At 35.5% G+C, this 19,718-nt stretch overlaps 1 protein-coding gene across 9 annotated transcripts in view; it reads right to left on the reverse strand.

Annotated features, from left to right (window-relative positions):
• Nucleotides 1-19,718, reverse strand: part of LRCH2 (leucine rich repeats and calponin homology domain containing 2) — a 165,730-nt gene that overhangs the window by 45,138 nt on the left and 100,874 nt on the right. For 8 of the 9 annotated variants that reach the window (XR_016020103.1, XR_012493305.2, XR_012493304.2 and 5 more), the window contains exons 12-14: nt 10,274-10,339; nt 421-469; nt 226-342 (exon numbers count right to left, since the gene is read on the reverse strand). Coding sequence is in view for 6 of the 9 variants with exons in the window: in XM_074323566.2 (XP_074179667.1) it covers nt 226-342; nt 421-469; nt 10,274-10,339 (232 nt within the window). In the remaining 3 variants the exon portion in view is untranslated. The remainder of the gene's footprint in view (nt 1-225; nt 343-420; nt 470-10,273; nt 10,340-19,718) is intronic. The other variant, XM_074323565.2, reaches the window with a different exon arrangement.

Raw genomic sequence — 19,718 nt, forward strand, 5'->3', positions numbered from 1 at the left:
TTAGTAAATCACAATTCAGACTGAGCTCATTTTTAATTATTCTGAATTGCTCAAATTTTATGGATATAACTGGATCATGTTATCTATACTACACATATGTGGGAAATCAAGATAAAATAACACATTTACTATATTTAACTAGAGTTATATTCTACTTTGTTAACACAAAACTGATAGAATAAAAACTAATAATTACAAAGTAATTTTACAATTTTAATAAAGTACCTTGAAATAGTCTTTTCTAATCTGTTTGCTCCGCCTCCTTTCTTCACTCTGCCAGATTATAGGTTGAGATTCTGGCCACTGCTGTTCGTCTATTTGATCCTTCTGACTTTCTAAGGGCTGTAATGAAACAATTTCTTTTAACTAAATAAATGAGAACAAAATATTAGATATAGTAGTAATTTAATTTCCTCTTACCTGCCATGTGAGAGGTGATAATGGTGAATTAACTTCCTCTGCAGAGACACTAAAAAAGATGGCTTCATATGTTAAAATATTTAGAATTACCCTCAGGTATACATTATGAATATTATATTATAAAGCTGTCTCTTTGTTTTACTAGAAATTTAAAGAATTTACCCCGGCCTGTGCCTTGAACTAATAACATAAAACTTACAGTTGACAAAAATATACCTAAGTCCCCAACCAATTACGTTGTTTTAAAAAAATATCAAATGGGCTTATTTAATATCACCCTATATGCATAGGACTATTCCAAGGACTTTTTAGAGGCCAAAGGAAATATCTAAAGAACTTTACAGGATATTTATTATATTAAAACCATTACCCAAAACTACAAAAAGGAAAAAAAAAAGAAACAACTAATAATTTCTTTAGACAAATTTGTTTGGTCTAAATGCCAAAGAGCTTAGGGGAGTTAATTCTTTTTGACCTGTGAATTACTGATTATGAGTCTGTAACCTTTAATTCTGACACATAGGGGCAATGGTAGAAATTCTTTTCATTCAGTGTTTGTGGAGTAAGGTAAACTGTACATGCTATTGTTAGGTAGCAAATTTGAACAAGGAGTTGCATTGAAATAAATATACAAACAAAACATCCACTAGAGCTGGTATTATTCAATACTACTGTGGAACTTCTCTACAGTACAGTAAGAAAACAATATTTAAAAATTAGAGAGAAAGAAACAAATTCCCCCAATTTATAGAAAATATAATTACCCAAGGAAAATAAAACGCAAAAAGTCTATTAAGAGAAGAAAGGTTAGCAGTTACAGGAAAATAAAAATACAAAAGATAGTAGCTTTCCTATATATCAACTATAACAAGTAATAAAATAGATTAGGAAAAAAAATCTCATTTATATAAGGAAGGAAAAGTAAAAAATACCTAGGAAGAAACTTAACTGCACATGCACAAGAACTACAAGAAAAAACTACAAATGTCTAGTAAGGGACTTGAATGACTAGAAAGTTCTCAGACAGAAAAATTAAATATTATAAGTATAACTTCTCCTTCAAACTGATAGCTGAAATGGACTGTAGTTAAAAGAAGATACCCTAAGAAGTGTTTTTGGGTTTGTTTTAGAAATTTGATAAAAGTGTTACAAAGTTACTTGAAAGAATAGATAATCAAGAAGAAAAAGTTATATAATAAAGGGGACTTCCCTAATGGGAAATTACATATAATCTACTAAATTACAGAAATAAGTTAGTACTACCTCCAAAATCTATAGATTTTCAAATGGAAGAGAAGTACAGGACTATAAGTAGAACAACTTAAGATAAAAATGAAATTTAAAATCATTGTTGAAATGATAGATTATGTAACAAATAGTGTTGAGTAGGGTTTCCAGGCGGGGAATTCCCTCCCGTTCGCAGGAATTTCTTTTCGCTTTCCCATTCCTCAATCCCGTGAAAAGTTGGTTGAGAAATTGGGAAAATTGGCTCCTTGAACCCAGTAACACCCACAATAGGAAATAGATGTACTACTCACAATGTATCTCTTAGACATTTTTCCTATTTATCGCTAGGGTTTCCAGGCGGGAATTACCGCCCATTCTCGGGAATTTTATTTTTTTTCGCTTTTCCGTTCCGAATCCCAAGAAAAGTTGGTCGGGAAATCGGGAAAATCAGCTCCTTGAACCCAGGTGGTTGGTAGTATCAGCTGTCATTTTGTGGAAATGATTCATTGTGGAGAACAGAAAACAGTTTGTATCTCGGGATTTGGGAATGGTAAAGAGAAAAAAAATCCTGAGAATGGGAGGGAATTCCCGCCTGGGAATCCTAGTGTTGAGACAACTGGTTAACCAAATGTAAAATATACACAGAAAGAAAAAAGAAAAAGAGAGGGAGAGAAGGTGAGGGAGTGAGAAAATGAAGGAAAAAGGGAGGAAGAGAGGAAGGAAAATAATTAGATTTCTTATGGCATATTAAATACCAAATTAATGGACTGAAATATTAAAATATAAATAAAGATGAAATCATATAAGTATATGAAAACTATGGTCAGTAGTTTTTTTTATATGTTGTGGTAGAGAGGGCATATGAAAGAAACAATCAAAATTAAACACTGATGAACTACATAAAACGTAAAAATTAGATTTACATTTGGCCAAGACAGAATTAATAGAGACCAGATTTATACCCTAGCTGAAAACAATAAAAAAAAACAACAGACAAAATCCACAAAATTATACTTTTTAAGGCATTGAATATCAGGGAGAAAAAAAAAGGCTTTATCCCTTAGACATAAGTAATAAACAAGGTGAACCCCACAATTGAGTCAGTTTGCTGCAGGAAGAGAGTCTCCAGGCCACAGGCCAGAGAGAGGGAACAAAGGCGGAGCCAGGGGGCTCCCTGAATTGAGGAAACAAAGCTGGGAGCCAAGGAGAAAAAGGATGTACTTAACAGGAGAAAGCAGCAAAGAAAAGAGCAATGCACAGAGAAAGAACTTAAGAGCTCTACAGAGGCATCCTTCAAATTTTCACTTAAGTAATGATTGCTGATCATATGTGTGAGGAAACTACCCTAGGCAAAAGAATCACCAGAAAGATGAGAGAGTAGTTCTCAGTATCACAGAGGACTAGGAGTAGTACCAGTCTCTACCAACCAGAGTAGAAAACCTTATAGTTCATAGGGGCATCAGGTAAGAATATTAAGCAAGGTCTTACCACAGTAGCGGGGGCAAATCTGGTCATAGACTAAGACCTCAATGTAATCACTTGTCATGTGATCCCACATAACAAGTCATAAAATCAAGTCCCCAAAACATAAAGTTATTGCCAAATAATTTAACCACATCCCAGGAAAAAAGTTAAAGAATATTTATAGCAATACTACTATATCCAGTACCAACATAGGTAAAGTTCACAATATGTGGTATCCAATCAAAAATTCAACCAGGTAATTTTCAGGAAGCTAGAGGAAAAGACTGAACATGTTCAGCACAGACATGACAGATATAAAATAGATAAAAATCAGAGTTCAAGAGATAAAAAGTACATTGGAAATTAAAAATAAACCAGATGGGATTAACTGCAAATTAGACATTTCATAAGAAATGATCAGTGAACACAAAGCCATCATAAAAGAACTAGCAAAAATCAAACACAGAAAGAAAAATACTGAAGAAGAATGAATAGAAAGAACATCAGTGTTCTGTGGAAAACTACAAGTGGCCTAATATACATATAATTAGGGTTCCAGAAGAATAGCTCGGGTGACAGAAAATATATTTGAAGAAATAACAGCCCCTAATTTTCAAATATCATGAAAATAATAAACCCACAAATTCAAGAAACTCAATGAATTCCAAGCAAAAGAAACATGAAAACTACACAAAGATACATAACAATCAAACTACTTAAAAACAAACGATAAAAAGAAAATGGAAAAAGCAGCCAGAAAACGACACATTAGGTTCAGTAAAACAGATATTGACAACATGGTTTTCACTGGAAACAACACAACCCAGAGAACAATGGAGAAACCTCTTTAAAGTTCCGTACTGAAAGGAAAAAAAATGTCAACCTAGAATTTTGTACTAGCAGAAGTATCTTTCAAAATTGAAGACAAAATAAAGACACTTTCAGACATGCAGAAACTGAAATAACACAAGCAGACCAGCAATAAAAGTAATGATAAAGTATCTCTTTCAGATAGAAGGGGAATAATGTACATGGAAACATGGATCTACACAAAGGAATAAAGGAGATGGTAACTATGGAAGTAAACATAAGACATTATTCCAATTATTTAAATATCTTTAAAGAAACAAATGACTGTTTAAAGCAAAAATAATAAGGCACTGTAGCATTTGTAACATATACAGAAGTAAAAGGTACGGCAACAATACAACAAAGGCCAAGGGAAAAGAAATAGAAATATACTGAAGGTTCCTATACTATATATGAAATGGTGTAATAGTACTTGAAGGTACACTGTGAAAAGTTAAATATTATACTTTAAACCCTAAAACAATCACTAATGTAACAAAGTTATAGTGAATGAGGCCAGAAAGTCAATAGAAATTTTATTACATTTTTAATTTTTAAAAATTTATGTTTCAATTACCATTGAAATACAATATTACATTAGTTTCAGGTGTACAAAACACTATAGTGATTAGACATTTATATACCACACAGAGTGATAACCCTAGTAAGTCTAATACCCACCTGACACTGTACATAGTTATTACATTATTGACTATATTCCCTATGCAGTACTTTACATCCCCATGACTATTTTCTTTCAATTATACTTGACATTCAACATTATTTTATATCAGTTTCAGGTGTACACCATAGCAGTTAGACACTTATATAATTTATGAAGTGATCCCCCCAATAAGTAGCACCCCTCTGACATTATAGCTCTTACAATATTATTGACTATATACCCCATACATTACTTTACAACCTCATGACTATTTTGTAACTACCTACTTGTACTTCTTAATACATTCACATTTCTCACCCCTGTCCCATCTGGTAACCATCAGTTTGTAATCATTATCTATGAGACTGTTTCTGTTTTGTTTGTTTGATTATTTTGTTCTTTTCAATCCACATGTAAGTGAGATCATATGGTGTTTGTCTTTCTCAGTCAGACATATTCTATAATTTAATTGTAATTTTAATGTGATCCCGGGAATTGGCAGGCTTAGCGTTTACCTATTCTGCCATCTTGAAATCACTCCAATAAGTAGGAATTTTAAAATACAGTTTAAAAGATGGCAGAAAAAGAGGAAAGACAGCTACAAAGAATAGATAAGACTAAAAGGAAACCCATGAGACAGTAGATTTAAACCCATTAATATCAATGATCACATTAAATATAAACAATCTTAACATTGCAATTAAATGTCAGATTGGCAGATTTGATTTAAAAAATGCTACTATATACTAAATAAAAGAAGCCCACTTTTTCCATAATGACACAAACTGATTAAAAATAAAAGGATGGAGAAAACTATTAACACCAGTCAAAAGAAAGCTGGTATGAATATATTAATATCAGAAAAATAGACTTCACAGCAAAGATTATTACCAGGAATATAAAGAAAGTGATTTCATCATGTCAAAGGTGTAAATTCACCGAGATGACATCACAATCCTAAAATTTATGTATCTGATAATGAGATAGGAAAATCATAGGCAGTCAGGGACACATGGCAGAGGAACTCAAGGCCAAAGAGAACAGTAGCTGACAGGAAAAAAAAATGTAGAGAAGGGAACTAGGGGCTACTGCATCAAACTGCAGAGTCAGCCAAGGCACCAGTCCAGGTGCAGGCGGGTGGGGTGCAGGGTGGGGGGCAATCAGCTTTTACTTCTGGTAAACAACTTAAAGATTGCAGACTCAAGGATGTACAGTCCCCTGGTCTCCAGTGCAGGCTGCGGGGCATTCCATTCGGATCCCCCCACACACCCCCCCCACCTCCCCCCCACACTTGGAGAGCTCTACTCTAGTGCTTTTCGCTTTTGCAATAAAACTGTATACTGCTTAAAACTACCTCTCCGAGTCCGCGTTCTCATTCTTCAAGTACGTGAGACCATGAACTCCAGGCACCAGTATATAGAGCATATAAAATATATATGTTGGATTGAGGTGTGCAAAACAAGTTGTTCACTAGTAGGGACAAGACAATGGCCACACATGTATAAGAGTGAAATAAAAAACATGTTTTTGTGTGAAACTGAGCATAACAAAATTGAGTGATAAACACATTTTCCAAACAACTTCTGGTTATCACCTAAGAAATAACTCCTGGAAAACCACTTTTGGTTATCATGTAAGAAGTAAACAAGTCCAAGGAAAAGAGGATAAAAGCAGAACTCCAGAGCAATGCTATGAGTAGTCTGACTGAGCGCTCGGCTAAGATCCTCTGCGAGGCTCTGAGTGAGACACTGTCCGACAGAGTCATCTGCAAGGGGCAAACCACAATACTCCGGGACTCTCTGAAGTTCTTCCTTGCAAGACCAGCTTGCCTCGGACCCGTCATGGGCCCAGTCGCCTCTCCTGGACCAGGGACCTTCACCACCTCAACTGACTCTGGGACTTGGTTTGTTATTAAATTCTATTCTATTCTGTATAATTTTCTGTGCTTACCAGAGCTTTGGCCTCTGGAGGGGCATTGGCTCCCAAATAAAGCTGTTACTCACTCTATCTGAACCTGTGTGCAGGGATTCTGTTCCCCTCATGTCACGAGTACCACACAGGGACTTAGGGCCCTGCAGAGGGATTAATGTCCCCTTGGCTTTCAGGAATAGACTGAAATGTGGCGACTGCCCTTACAGGCGCTCGCAAAAAACCAGACATCAGAATTCTATATCAATAACAGCTTCAGAATTGACAATGGAAAAATGATAGAACTGTAAGAAGGAGAAATCCACAAGTAGTTTTGGAGATTTTAGTAGTCTTAATAATTGATAAAGCCAACATTATAGTGTGCCTGGGGGGTGGGTGGTAATGATAAACAATAAAAAGAAGAAGTATACATTCAGAATGTCAGATGGCAAAAGTACACATTTAGAATGTCAGACAGTATTACGCTCTGCGGAGAAAAATAAAACAAGGTATTGAAAAGGTACAAAGGCATGGGGGAGGCATGCTCTTTTATGTAAGTTGCTCATGGAATACTTTGCTGATGAAGTAACATTGGAGCAGAAACCTGAAGGCAAGGGAATAGGCCATATGTTTATCTGAGAATGAAAATCATTCTAGGCAAGGGCAGAATTCTTGAGGAGGGCAAAAATGCCTGGTGTACTGAGATTCACAAGGACGCCAGTACAGCTGGAGAAGAACTAACTAGGAAGAGTGAGGCAAGAGAGGAAGACAGTAGGGAGCCAAATAATGTAGAGGTTTACAAGTCCTTAAAGGACTCTAGTTTTTATCCTAAATGAGATGAGAAGTCATTAGAGAATTATGAAGAACGACATGATCTGACTTACATTTTAAAAATATCAATCTGATGGTTTTTGGAAAACAGACTAAAGGAAATCAAGTGCAGAAAGGAGACCTGTTAGGAGGCTCCTTTGTAATAACTGAAGTAAAAGAGGGCTAGTGCTAGGGTGGTAGGTGTGGAGATGGTGGTAAGAATCTGATTAGATTCTGGGTATATTTTGAAGGTACAATCAATAAGATTGGCTAAGGATTAGACATGGGCTGTGAAAGAAAGTGACAAGTTAAGGATGGCTCTGAGGATTCTGAGCTGAGCAACTAGAAGGTTAAAGTTGACATTTTCTAAAATGCGAAAAAATGCAGGATGAACATGTTTAGAGGTACAAGCAGGGAGATTAAGAGTATGGTTTGAAAGAGTTAAGTTTCATATGCCTGTTATACAGTAATCCCCCCCTTATCCACGGGATATACATTCCAAGATGCACAGTGGATGCCTAAAACAGCAGATAGTACTGAACCCTATCTATATTAGGTTTTCCTTTACATACATACCTTTTCACTTAAAGGAAATACTTTATAGCTTTGGCATATCCAAATTGCCAGCATTACTACTCTTGCGCTTTAGAACATTATTAAGTAAAATCAGGGTTACTTGAACCCAAACACTGCAATACCATAATACTTGATCTGATAACAGAGACGGCTACTACATGACTGATGAGAAGGTAGCATATACAGCAGGGATACACTGGACACAGAGATGATTCACATCCTAGGCAGGATGGAAGGGGACGGCTCAATATTTCATCATGCTACTCAGAACAACAAACAATTTAATAATTATGAATCACGTCTTTCTGAAATTTTTCATTTAACATTTTCAGACTGTTGGTGACTGTGGATAACTGAAACTGCAGAAAGTGAAACCACAATAAAGGGGGGGCTACTGTACATCCACGGGAGAGAGTTGAATAGGCAACAGGTAATATAGTTCTGCATTGTGTGTGTGTGTGTGTGTGTGTGTGTATACACACAAACAAATATACACGCACACATATAGAATAAAAGGTCTAAAGAGAAAATTACCAAAATACTATGACTTGTCACCTCTGAGGAACAGAATAATGGGTGATGTTTATTTGTTTATTTTCTTCTTGTATTTAAATTTTCCAATTTTTCAACAATAAAGCTATATTAGTCTTATCATCAGAAATAACTAAAGTATTTTTTGTTTCAAATAAGGAATTGGGTGACTGTTTTGAAAATGAGTTGAAGTAATACCCTGTGAAAAAAAGGCCAGGATTGGATATCACAGTTTTGAGGTTGAGGCAGCTGGATCTTTCTAGAGAATATGAGGGACCTGGGGGGGAGGCTTAAGATGGTAATGATAGGAAACGAGAGTGAAGGTAACAACAGAAACATTAAGGAGATATGTAAGTGAACAGAATCAGTATGCAAAAGGGGAAAGTGGGTTAAATCCAGTTAAATGAAATTTGACATAGATGAATGCTTCTAGACATGGATATAAAAAGTCATCTTGTGCTTGAACTGAATTCTGAAAGCCTAAGTGAAAAAGAAAAGAAGACAGTCCCAGCATAGAGACCATACAGAACACAAAGATGTGAAACTATGCTGGAATAAAGGAAGGATTATTCCTAGGTGCAAAAGGTGCCAGTGGAAGAGTTCATGAGATGAGGCTCTAGAGGCAGGCAGAAACTCGCTTCAATCCTATGGGTTATGCCAAACATTTTAAGCTTTATCCTAAAAGAAAGAACCATTAAAAGATAATAAATGGGAGCCACGTAGCAGACTTGTGTCGTAGATCTATCACTCTTACATCAGTGCAGAATACAGATTTAAAGGTAAGTAAAAGTGAAGAAAGGAAATGTCTGGAGATTGTTGCAGCAATCCAAGTGGGGAAAGATAGGGCCTGAACCAACACAAATGCAATAGAAAACAAGAGGTTGAAATAGATGCAAGTAATATTAAGAAGCAATAATTATCTGTGACTGACTGGATGGGGGGAGGCATAAGAGAGAGGAATATATGATGATTCCAAAGTTGCTCCAAAGTCACTTGAGTGACTACATACTGTTACATTCACTCAAGCAACCACAGAGGACAAAAAATAGGTTTGGGGAAAAGAAAGTTCAGTTTCGACTATGAGGTATGTAGGAAAAGGCATCAGTGGGATGTGTGGAAGTGGAAGAAGCAAAGTGTTCTTGGAACCAAGTTCAGACTTGGTGGTCTGGAGCCAAACAACTGGGTTTGAATCCTCACTGTACCATTTACTAGTTGTAGGACCTGGAGCAAGTTATGATAATTTCTGAGTCTCAGTCTTCTCACAAAATAGGGATAACAACTCATAGTTATTGTGAGGATTAAATGAGAAAATACATTTAAAGAACTCAGAAAAGCAAACATGTAACATGCATTCAACAAATGTTAATTCTTTCTGTGTGTACTTCTCTACCCACCAAAAGAGTGAACACAAATTTTCTACTTCTCTACAATTAAAATATGTGGACTTAGACCATGTATTCATATAGAATTTAGTAATACCCAATTTAAAAAAAAAAAAGGGAAACTATAGAGAATAAACACAATCAATGATAAAGAAACACATTATTCCTAGCAGTAATAGTAATAAAATAAATGTATGCTGAATTAATAAATGAATAAATAATTCTACCATCAAGACAAAATACAGGTATGAGCACTAAAAGAGATCAATTATGTAGTTATATTAAATCAACATCAATTATTCAAGTAAAGCCCATATACAGGAAGAGCACTGTTGGAGGATCAAGTCTCAATATAAAATATTAACTATTGAGTCGGTTTTACCTCAAGTGGTCACTTCATTATGGCAGACTACTAAATGTAAGGACTAAGATATTTTTATACCTCTTTATGCATTCCACAGTTTGTTTTGGCTTGCTTGTTGTACCATAAGTTGAATGATTAAGAATCCTAGAAGTAAATTAAAGCATTAATTCCAAAACTTATTAAAGAGAATAGTGTATACACATGATATAAAGATTGCCACAAAAACTACATCTGGTCCATGAAGATCTTTACAAGAAAACATGTTTAAATATTATTTAGATCACATGCCCATGAGCACACTAGCTATTATAATGAAATTAACCTCACACACGCCTACATGTATATTCTTTCATAAACCCTTTCTCTGGGCTTGGAAATCTTCTGGCCATGCTATTGTCCTGTGTATTTCTAACTTTTACTGAGAGAGAAGATACAGAGATGCAGATCATTTAGGTACCATCATGGCTGATTTAATTTTCCCACCAATACAAAGGATAGGGTTATATAAATATAATACACAATCATTCTATCAAAAGCCAAATAATAAACATTAATTCTAAACGCAAAGATAGTACTAAAGTTCAACTATTTTTTAAAAAATCCCACAAGATTATGCCACCACCATTACCCTAATTCCAAAACCAGACTCAGACATTACCAAAAAAAAAAAATTATAGGCTGATATCCCTAGATGGACATAGATGCAAAAATCCTCAACAAAATGTTACTAAACCAAATTCAGCAATACATTAAAAAGATCATACACCATACTCAAGGTGGATTTATTCCTGGTATGCAAGGTTGGTTCAACATCGGCGAATAAATGAATAAGATACACCACATGAACAGAAGAAAAAAAAATCATGATTCTCTCAACAGATGCAGAAAAAGCATTTGACAAAATCGAACATCCATTTATGATAAAAACGCTCATTAAAGTGGGAATACAAGGAACATATCTAAACATAATAAAGGCCATATATGACAATTCCACAGCTAACATCATACTCAATGGGGAAAACCTAAACGTATTCCCCTTAAGATCAGGAACAAGAAAAGGATGTCCACATGCACAAATTTTATTCAACATACTATTGAAAGTCCTTAGCCACAGAAATCAGAAAAGAAAAAGAAACAATATGTATGCAAATTAGAAAGAAGTAAAACTGTCATTATTTGCAGATGACATGACACTGCAGATAGGGAATCCCAAAGATTCCACCAAAAAACTATTAGAAGTGATAAATAAATCTGGTAAAATAGCAGGATACAAAATTAAAATTCAGAAATTGGTTGCATTTTTTTAAATTAAAAGTTTATTGGGGTGACAACTGTTAGTAAAGTTACATAGATTTCAGGTGTACAATTCTGTAGTACATCATCTATAAATCCCATTGTGTGTTCACCACCCAGAATCAGTTCTCTTTCCATCACCATATATTTGACCCCGTTTACCCTCTTCAACAACCACCCTCCCCCCTTACCCTCTGTTACCCACTAAACTATTGTCTGTGTCTGTGAGTTTTTGTTTTCTCATTTGTTTGTCTTCTTCTTTTGTTATTTTCAATCCTATATACCACATATCAGTGAAATCATATGGTTCTCTACTTTTTCTGTCTGACTTATTTCAGTTAGCATTATAATCTCAAGATCCATGTTTTTGCAAATGGTACTATTTTATCTTTTCTTATGGCTGAATAGTATGCCATTGTGTATATATACCACAACTTCTTTATCCATTCATCTATTAAAGGACACTTTGGTTGTTTCCATGTCTTGGCCACTGTAAATAAAGCTGCAATGAACATTGGAGCACATATGTCATTAGAGATATTGGTCTGTAATTTTCTTTTTTCGTGTTATCCTTACCAGGTTTTGGTATCAGGGTAATGTTGGCCTCATAAAATGAAGTAGGAAGTATGGACTCCTTCAATTTTTTTGAGAGAGTTTAAGTAGGACGGGTATTAGATCCTCTTTGAAGGTTTGGTAGAATTCACTAGTGAAGCCACCTGGTCCCAGACTTTTGCTTTTGGGAAGGTTTTGGATGACTCATTCAATATCCTTACTGGTGATCGGTCTGTTTAGATTTTCCAGTTCTTCATGGTTCAGACTAGGAAGGCTATATGTTTCTAAGAACTTGTCCATTTCTTCTAGGTTATTGAATTTGGTGGCATATAGTCCTTCATAGTATTCTTGGATGATCCTTTGTATTTCTGTGGCATCCATGATAATATCCCCTCTTTAATTTCTGATTTTCTTTATTAGTGTCTTTTCTCTTTTTATCTTAGCTGAGTCTAGCCAAGGGTTTGTCAATTGTATTAATCTTTTCAAAGAAACTGCTCTTTGGGACATTAATTTTTCATATTGTCTTTCTGTTCTCAATTTAATTCTGCTCTGATTTTTATTATTTCCTTCCTTCTGCTGAATTTGGATTTCATTTGTTCTTCTTTTTCTAGTTCTTGAAAGTGTAACGTGAGGTTACTTACTTAGGATTTTTCTTGTTTCCTTGAGATAAGCCTGTATTGATATAAATTTTCCTCTTAAACCTGCTTTCGCTGCATTCCAAAAATTTTGGTGGGATGTATTTTCATTCACATTTGTTTCTATGCATCATTTGATGTCTCCTCTTATTTCTTATTTGACCCAGTCCTTCTTAAAAAGTATGATGGTTATTTCCACTTATTTGAGGATTTTCCTGTTTTCTCTTCCAATATCTTGGTGATATCCAATTTCAAAGCCTTGTGATTGGAGAATACGCTGGGTATGATTTCAATGTTCTTAAATTTGCTCAGGCTTGTTTTATGTTCCAGTATATGGTCTATCCTTAAGAATGTTCCATGTACACTATAAAAGAATATACAGTCTGATGTTCTAGGATGAAGTGCTCTATAAATGTCAATTATGTCCATTTCATCTAATGTGTCATTTAGGGCTGCTATTTTGCTATTTATTTTCTGTTTGGATGATCTATCCATAGCTGTCAATGATGTATTTAAGTCCCCTAGTATAATTGTGTTTTGGTCAATTTCTCCCTTTAGTTCTGTTAGTAGTTGCTGGGTATATTTCGGTGCTCCCTGATTGGGGGCATAAATATTGATGACTGTTATGTCTTCTTGTTGTATAGTCCCCTTTATAGTTATGAAATGTCCATCTTTGTCTCTTGTTACCTTTTTTATCCTGTAGTCTGTTTCATCTGATATCAGTATAGCTACACCTGATTTTCTCTGGATACCATTTGCTTGGAGTGTCAATTTCCACTGTTTCCTTTTGAATCTATGTCTATCCTTGTAGCTGATATGTGTCTCTTAGAGGCAGCATATGGTTGGGTTTAGTTTTTCAATCTAATCTGCTACTCTGGGCCTTTTTATCGGTGAGTTCATTCCAACTACATTTAGTGTGATTATTGATATGTGAGGATTTCCTATCATTCTATCTTTGATTTTCGGGTAAGACTGTGTCTCCAATGTTTGCCTTTTTGTTGCTGTCTATTATTTCAGTGTGCTGGTATTTTATGATTCTTCCCTGTTTCTTCTTTCAGTATGTTCTATATTTGAGTTTTGGATTTTTTGAGTGGTTACCATTAAGATTATGTAAAGGAAAGCTTCATATTTAGAGTATTCCATTTTCTTCAGTATGGTTAAGTTCTCCATTCCTTTATTACAGTTCAGGCCTTTACTCTCCACCCTTTTATGTTTTGGTTGTCACAAATTATCCCTATTTATGCGGGCTAAATAGCCTCCTTCAGTATATGTTGTAGTGTAGGTCATGTATTAGAAAATTTCCTCAGCTTCTATAGGTCAGGAAAGGTTTTATACCTCCTTCATATCTACAGGTTATCTTTGCTGGGTGTATTTTTCTTGGCTCATAATTTCCCTATTTCAATAGATTGAATATTTGATTCCACTCCCTCCTGGCTTGTAGAGTTTCTGCTGAAAAATCTGATGATAATCTAACAGGCTTTCCTTTGTAAGTTACCATCTTCTTTTCCCTGGCTGCCTTGAGGATTCTTTCTTTGTAGTTAATTTTTGACAGCTTCAATACAATGTGCATTGGAGAAGGTCTGTTGGGATTGAGGTAATTAGGTGGTTCTATTTGCTTCTCGAATTTGAGGATCCAGTTCTTTCCAGAAATTTGGGAAGTTCTCGTCGACTATTTGTTTGAATATACTCTCTGTTCCCTTCTCTTTCTTCTTCTTCTAGTATGTCCATTATTCTTATATTGCTCTTTCTGATGTAGTCCAAAATTTCTTGTAGAGTTGTTTCATTTCTTTTAACTCTCAAGTCTCTGTCTTCTTTGATCTGTATCATTTCCAGATTTCTATCTGAGATGTCACTGATTCTTTCCATCAGGTTAACTGTACTACCTAAGCTGGCTATTTCATCCTTCATTTCTTTTATGGAGTTCTTAATCTCCAGAAATTCTATTTTGTTCTTTTTAAAAATTTCAGTTTCTTTGGTCAAATGTTCATTTTGTTCTTTGATTGTGTTTCTGAGTTCATTAAACTGACTGTGTGTTTTCTTGCATCTCCTTGAGTTTTTTCATAACTGCCATCTTGAATTCTCTGTCATCGAAGTCACATATTTCCATGTCTTTAAGTTCATTTTCTGGAGACTTTTCATTTTATTTTTGAGCTGTCTTGTTACCTTGGTTTTCACGGCAATTAATGAATTATTAAGAAACTGGTTGCATTTTAAACACCAATAATGAACTATCAGAAAGAGAAATTAAGATGACAATCCCATTTATAACTGCATCAAAAAAATAAAATACCAGCTGTCAAAAACATGATGATTAAGGGGTACTCCTTGATATCTCCCCTAGAAGTTACAACAGATTGACAGCTACATTTCAACAAAGGATTCCCAATACAACACACAAACATCTCTGAGAGTTCTGCGAATCTAGATATCTTAAGGTGGGTGAACTGGGGCACACATGGGAGGAGGGAAGGCAAAGTACAGAGACAGGGGTCATAAGACACAGACCAGAGCCCACTGCAGTCCTGGGAAAAGGGAGGATTGAGTGCAGGAGCACCTTCTGTGGCCCCAAAAATCCTACCTGAGGGAATCAGCATATAATAAGTTATGTATTATATGTGATGGGGCAAAAACAAAATACAGAACGGCTCTGATAACTGTGGTGTAACAGCCTTAACTGCCAGGTAGAAAACAAAGCTACAAAGCCTGACTACCAATCAACACCTTCCCAGAGCTCCCTCCATGGTACCCTGCCAGAGCTAGCAGCAAGCCCCAGAAAGAAAGAAAAAAAAGAGAGAGAAAGAGAGATAGCAGTGTCGCACTTAAGAGCAGAATATCTACAGCCCTGGAAAATGGAGACACTTCCTAACTAGCAGACGCACAGTGCGGCTAATTCTGGTGACAGGGAAAGAACTCTATGATGGAGGCAGCTGTGGTCTGGCAGAGGCCAGTGCTTGAAAGAGAGCACGGCCACAGATGTGCCCACCGCATCCCCAGCCAACCTGCCCCCTCCTTTACCGGCTGATCACAGCACGAGCACCAAGGGCTGCTGTAACGCACACCTCTGCATCTGGCTGCAGGAGTAGCACGGGGATTTCAGAGGCTCAGAAACCCATCACCCACCACATCATCCCATGGGGGTGGTGCCTTGAGACAAAGGCAAACTGGTCACAGAGGAGAAGCCCACCTCTCCAGGAAATGTCCCACCAAGGAGAAGTTGGAACAAGACAGAAAATAAAATAAAATGCTCCATCATCATCTACCGGAAAGCAAAGGAAAGAGCTCTTCATATCAACCTGTTGCATGCAACTTTTGCAGATGCTCAGGAAAAAAATAATTCATCTATTGCTATGAATAAACAAGGAAACAAGACAGCTCAAGAAAAAAATTGAAAATCTCAAAAAAAAACCCCAAAAAAACAACCCTTAAAGACAAGGAAATATGTGACTTACAAGACAGAGGATTCAAGATTCCATTTCTGAAAAACCTCAACAAGATGCAAGAAAACTCAGATAGGCAGATTAATGAATTCAGAAATAAAAATCAATGAACGTAGTGAATATTTTACCAAAGATACTGAAATATTTAAAAAGTGGCAAATAGAAATTCTGGAGCTGAGGAGCTCAATAAAAGAGATGAAGAATGAAATAGCCATGGTAGGAAATAGAACTTACCAGATGAAGGAAAGAATTAGTGATATCAAAGACAGAAATCTGGAAATGATACAGATGGAAAAAGAGAGAGAGACTTGAGAGTTAAAAGAAACAAAAAAACTATACAAGAACTTTCTGACACCATCAAAAAGAGCAATATAACCATGATTGGTATACCAGAAGAAGAGAGGGAGAAGGGCACAGAGAGACTATTCAAGCAGTTGAGGAGACCGTCAAAAACTATGGAAAGGACTGGATCCTCGAATTCCAGAAGCAAACACAACACCTAATTATATCAGTACGAACAGGCCTTCTCCAAGGAAGGTAAGGCCATTAGATTATGAACAGACTATTCAGCAGAAACTCTTAAACCAGGATGGAGTGGAATCAAATATTCAAACTACTGAAACAGAGAAATTACGAGTGAAAATAATATATCCCGCAGTTATCGTTTAGATAATAAAGACCTTCCCAGACATACAGAAGCTGAGAGAATTTTCTACCACAAGGCTTGCATTACAAGAAATACTGAAGGAGGCTATCTGACGTGAAACATAAAGACAAAAGAATACAAAACCACCAGCAAGATTACTAACAGACAGACAAAAGCAGGAAATGTCAACCCCCACACAGAATAGGGGACTGTACACTGAAACATAACATAAAGGGTAAAAAGATGAAAACATAAAAAAGGAATAAAACAAGACAATTTGCTACTGCAACTCAGAAATGAACTCACAGCATAAATAGGAATAATTTGTGACAGCAACATAAAAGGGGAGAGTCGAAAGGTCTGAATTTGCAAAGTGGAATGGAGATAAAAAGCATGCTGAAAAAATAGGACTACTGTATATATAAACCTTTCTTTTACATGAATGTAATGGAAACCACTCAAAAAAAAAAAAAAATCCTGAACTGACCCACATAACATATAAAAGAGGAAATAGAGGGGAAAAAATCATAGAATACCACCACACTAAAATAACAGAGAGAAACAAAAAGGCAAAGAAAGAATGAAGACACTGAGCTACCAGAAAACAAAAGGTAAAATGGCTATAGAAAATGCTCACATATCAATAATCATCCCCAAAAGTAAATGGACTGTATTCACAAATAAAAACGCAGAGTAGCAGATTGGATCAAAAAACAAAACCCAACCATATGCTGCCGCCGAGAGACACATCTCAGCTACAAGGACAAATACAGACTCAAAGTGAAAGGGTGGAAAACGATACTCCAAACAAACGGCATCCAAATGAAAGCGGTTGTTGTCATACTTACAAGGTTTGATCAAACCTATGGTGATTGCCTAAATTTAAAAAAAAATTATTGAAGAAAAAGACACATTGCCACTAATACCCCTCAAAACACCACCCCTCACTTTGAACACACTTATTCAATCACTCTTGCCACTTTCTGAAGCACTTCTGGAAGTACTTTTTCGTGAATTTCTTTACTTGCGTGGTTGTGGCTGCCTTAATGTCCTAAATTGATTCAAAACGCTTACCTTTCATGGTTATTTTGACTTTGGAGAAGAGCGAGAAGTCGCACAGTGCCAGATCCGGTGAATTAGGTGGAAGAGGACACACTGTAATGTTTTTATTCGACAGAAATTGCCCAACAAAAAGTTATGTGTGAAACGGAGCATTGTCATGATAAAGGATGAAGTAAAGACACTCACGAAAGTGGACTTCCAGAACTGTTTCAGAAAATGGCAAGAATGATGGCATGAGTGTGTTTGATGAGAGGGGAAGTAATTTGAGAAGGACTAATGGCAATGTGTCTTCTACTGTAATAATTTTATTAAAATTTAAACATTCACGATATTTTGTGATTACACCTCATGTATATGACAAAACAGACTTCAGGATACAACAGTTAACAAGAAAGAAAATATTCACAGAACTAAATGAAATAGAGAAAAAGACAATAGAAAAAAATCGATGCAACAAAGAGCTGGTTCTTTGAAAAGAATAATACAATTGACAAACCTTTCGCTACACTCATTAAGGAAAATAGAGAAAAGACACTAACAAAATTAGAAATGAAAGAGGAGAAATTCTGTAATACATCATCCATGTCACTTTACTAACAATTGTCACTCAATAAACTTTACTTTAAACTAAAAAGAGGAGAAATTACAACAGGTATCACAGAAATACAAAGGATTACAAACGAATACTATGAATGACTATATAACAACAAATTCAATAACCTAGAAGAAATGAACAAGTTATAAGAAACATGTAACTTTCCTAGACTGAATAACGAAGAACTGGAAAATCCAAATACACTGATCAAGAATAAGAAAATTCAAACAATCATCCAAAAAAAAAATCCACAACAGGAAAAGTCCAGGACCACATGGCTTCACTAGTGAATTATACCCAACATTCAAAGATTTAATACCTGTCCTTCTCAAATTATTCTAAAGAAAATGAAGGAGATGCAATACTTCCTAAATAATTTTATAAGGCCAATAATACCCTTATACAAAAACCACATTAGAATAACACAAAAAGAGAAAACTGCAGACCAATATCGCTGATGAACACAGATGCAAAAATCCTAAACAAAATCCTAGGAAATCAAGTACAACAATATACTACAAACATTATACATCACGATCAACAAGGGTTCATTCAAGGAGAACAAGGATGATTCAACATGTGTCTATTGATCACTGTGACACACCACATAAATAATTTTAAAGATAAAAATCACGATGGCATCAATAGATGCAGCAAAAGCATTTGACAAGATATAACATCTATTTATTTTTAAATCAATGAGTATACGAGTACCTCAACATAATAAAGACCATATACAACAAACCCACAGCTAATATCATACCCAATGGTTAAAAACTGAAAACTTTTCCTCTAAAATCAGGAAAACACAGGGATGCCACAGTCACCACTGTTACTCAACATAGTATTGGAAGTCCTAGCCAGAGCAATCAAGCAAGAGAAAGATATAAAAGGCATCCAAATTGAGAACGAAGTTAAACTGTCACTTTTTGCAGCTGACATTATCTTTATATAGAAAACCCTAAAGAGTCTACCAAAAAACTTTTACAAACAAAAAACGAATGTAGTAGAGTTGCAGGACACAAAAGCAATGTACAAAAATCCATTGCATTCCTATATACTAACAATAAAATTTCACAAAAAGAAATAAAAAAATTTATTCTGCAAATTGCAGCCAAAATAAATAAATAAACAAAGTACCTAGTACTAAACTTAACAAAGGATGTGAAGGACCTATACAGTGAAAAGTATAAGCCATTATTATAAGAAATTGAAGAAAACATGAATAAATGGAAAGATATTCCATACTCATGGATTGGAAGAATCCACACAGTGTAGTTAACATGGCCACATTACCCAAAGC

This window comes from Rhinolophus sinicus, chromosome 18 (genome assembly GCF_057876585.1).
Source record: "Rhinolophus sinicus isolate RSI-liver-muscle chromosome 18, RSI-T2T, whole genome shotgun sequence".
In the NCBI taxonomy this organism is placed as follows: Eukaryota; Metazoa; Chordata; class Mammalia; order Chiroptera; family Rhinolophidae; genus Rhinolophus; species Rhinolophus sinicus.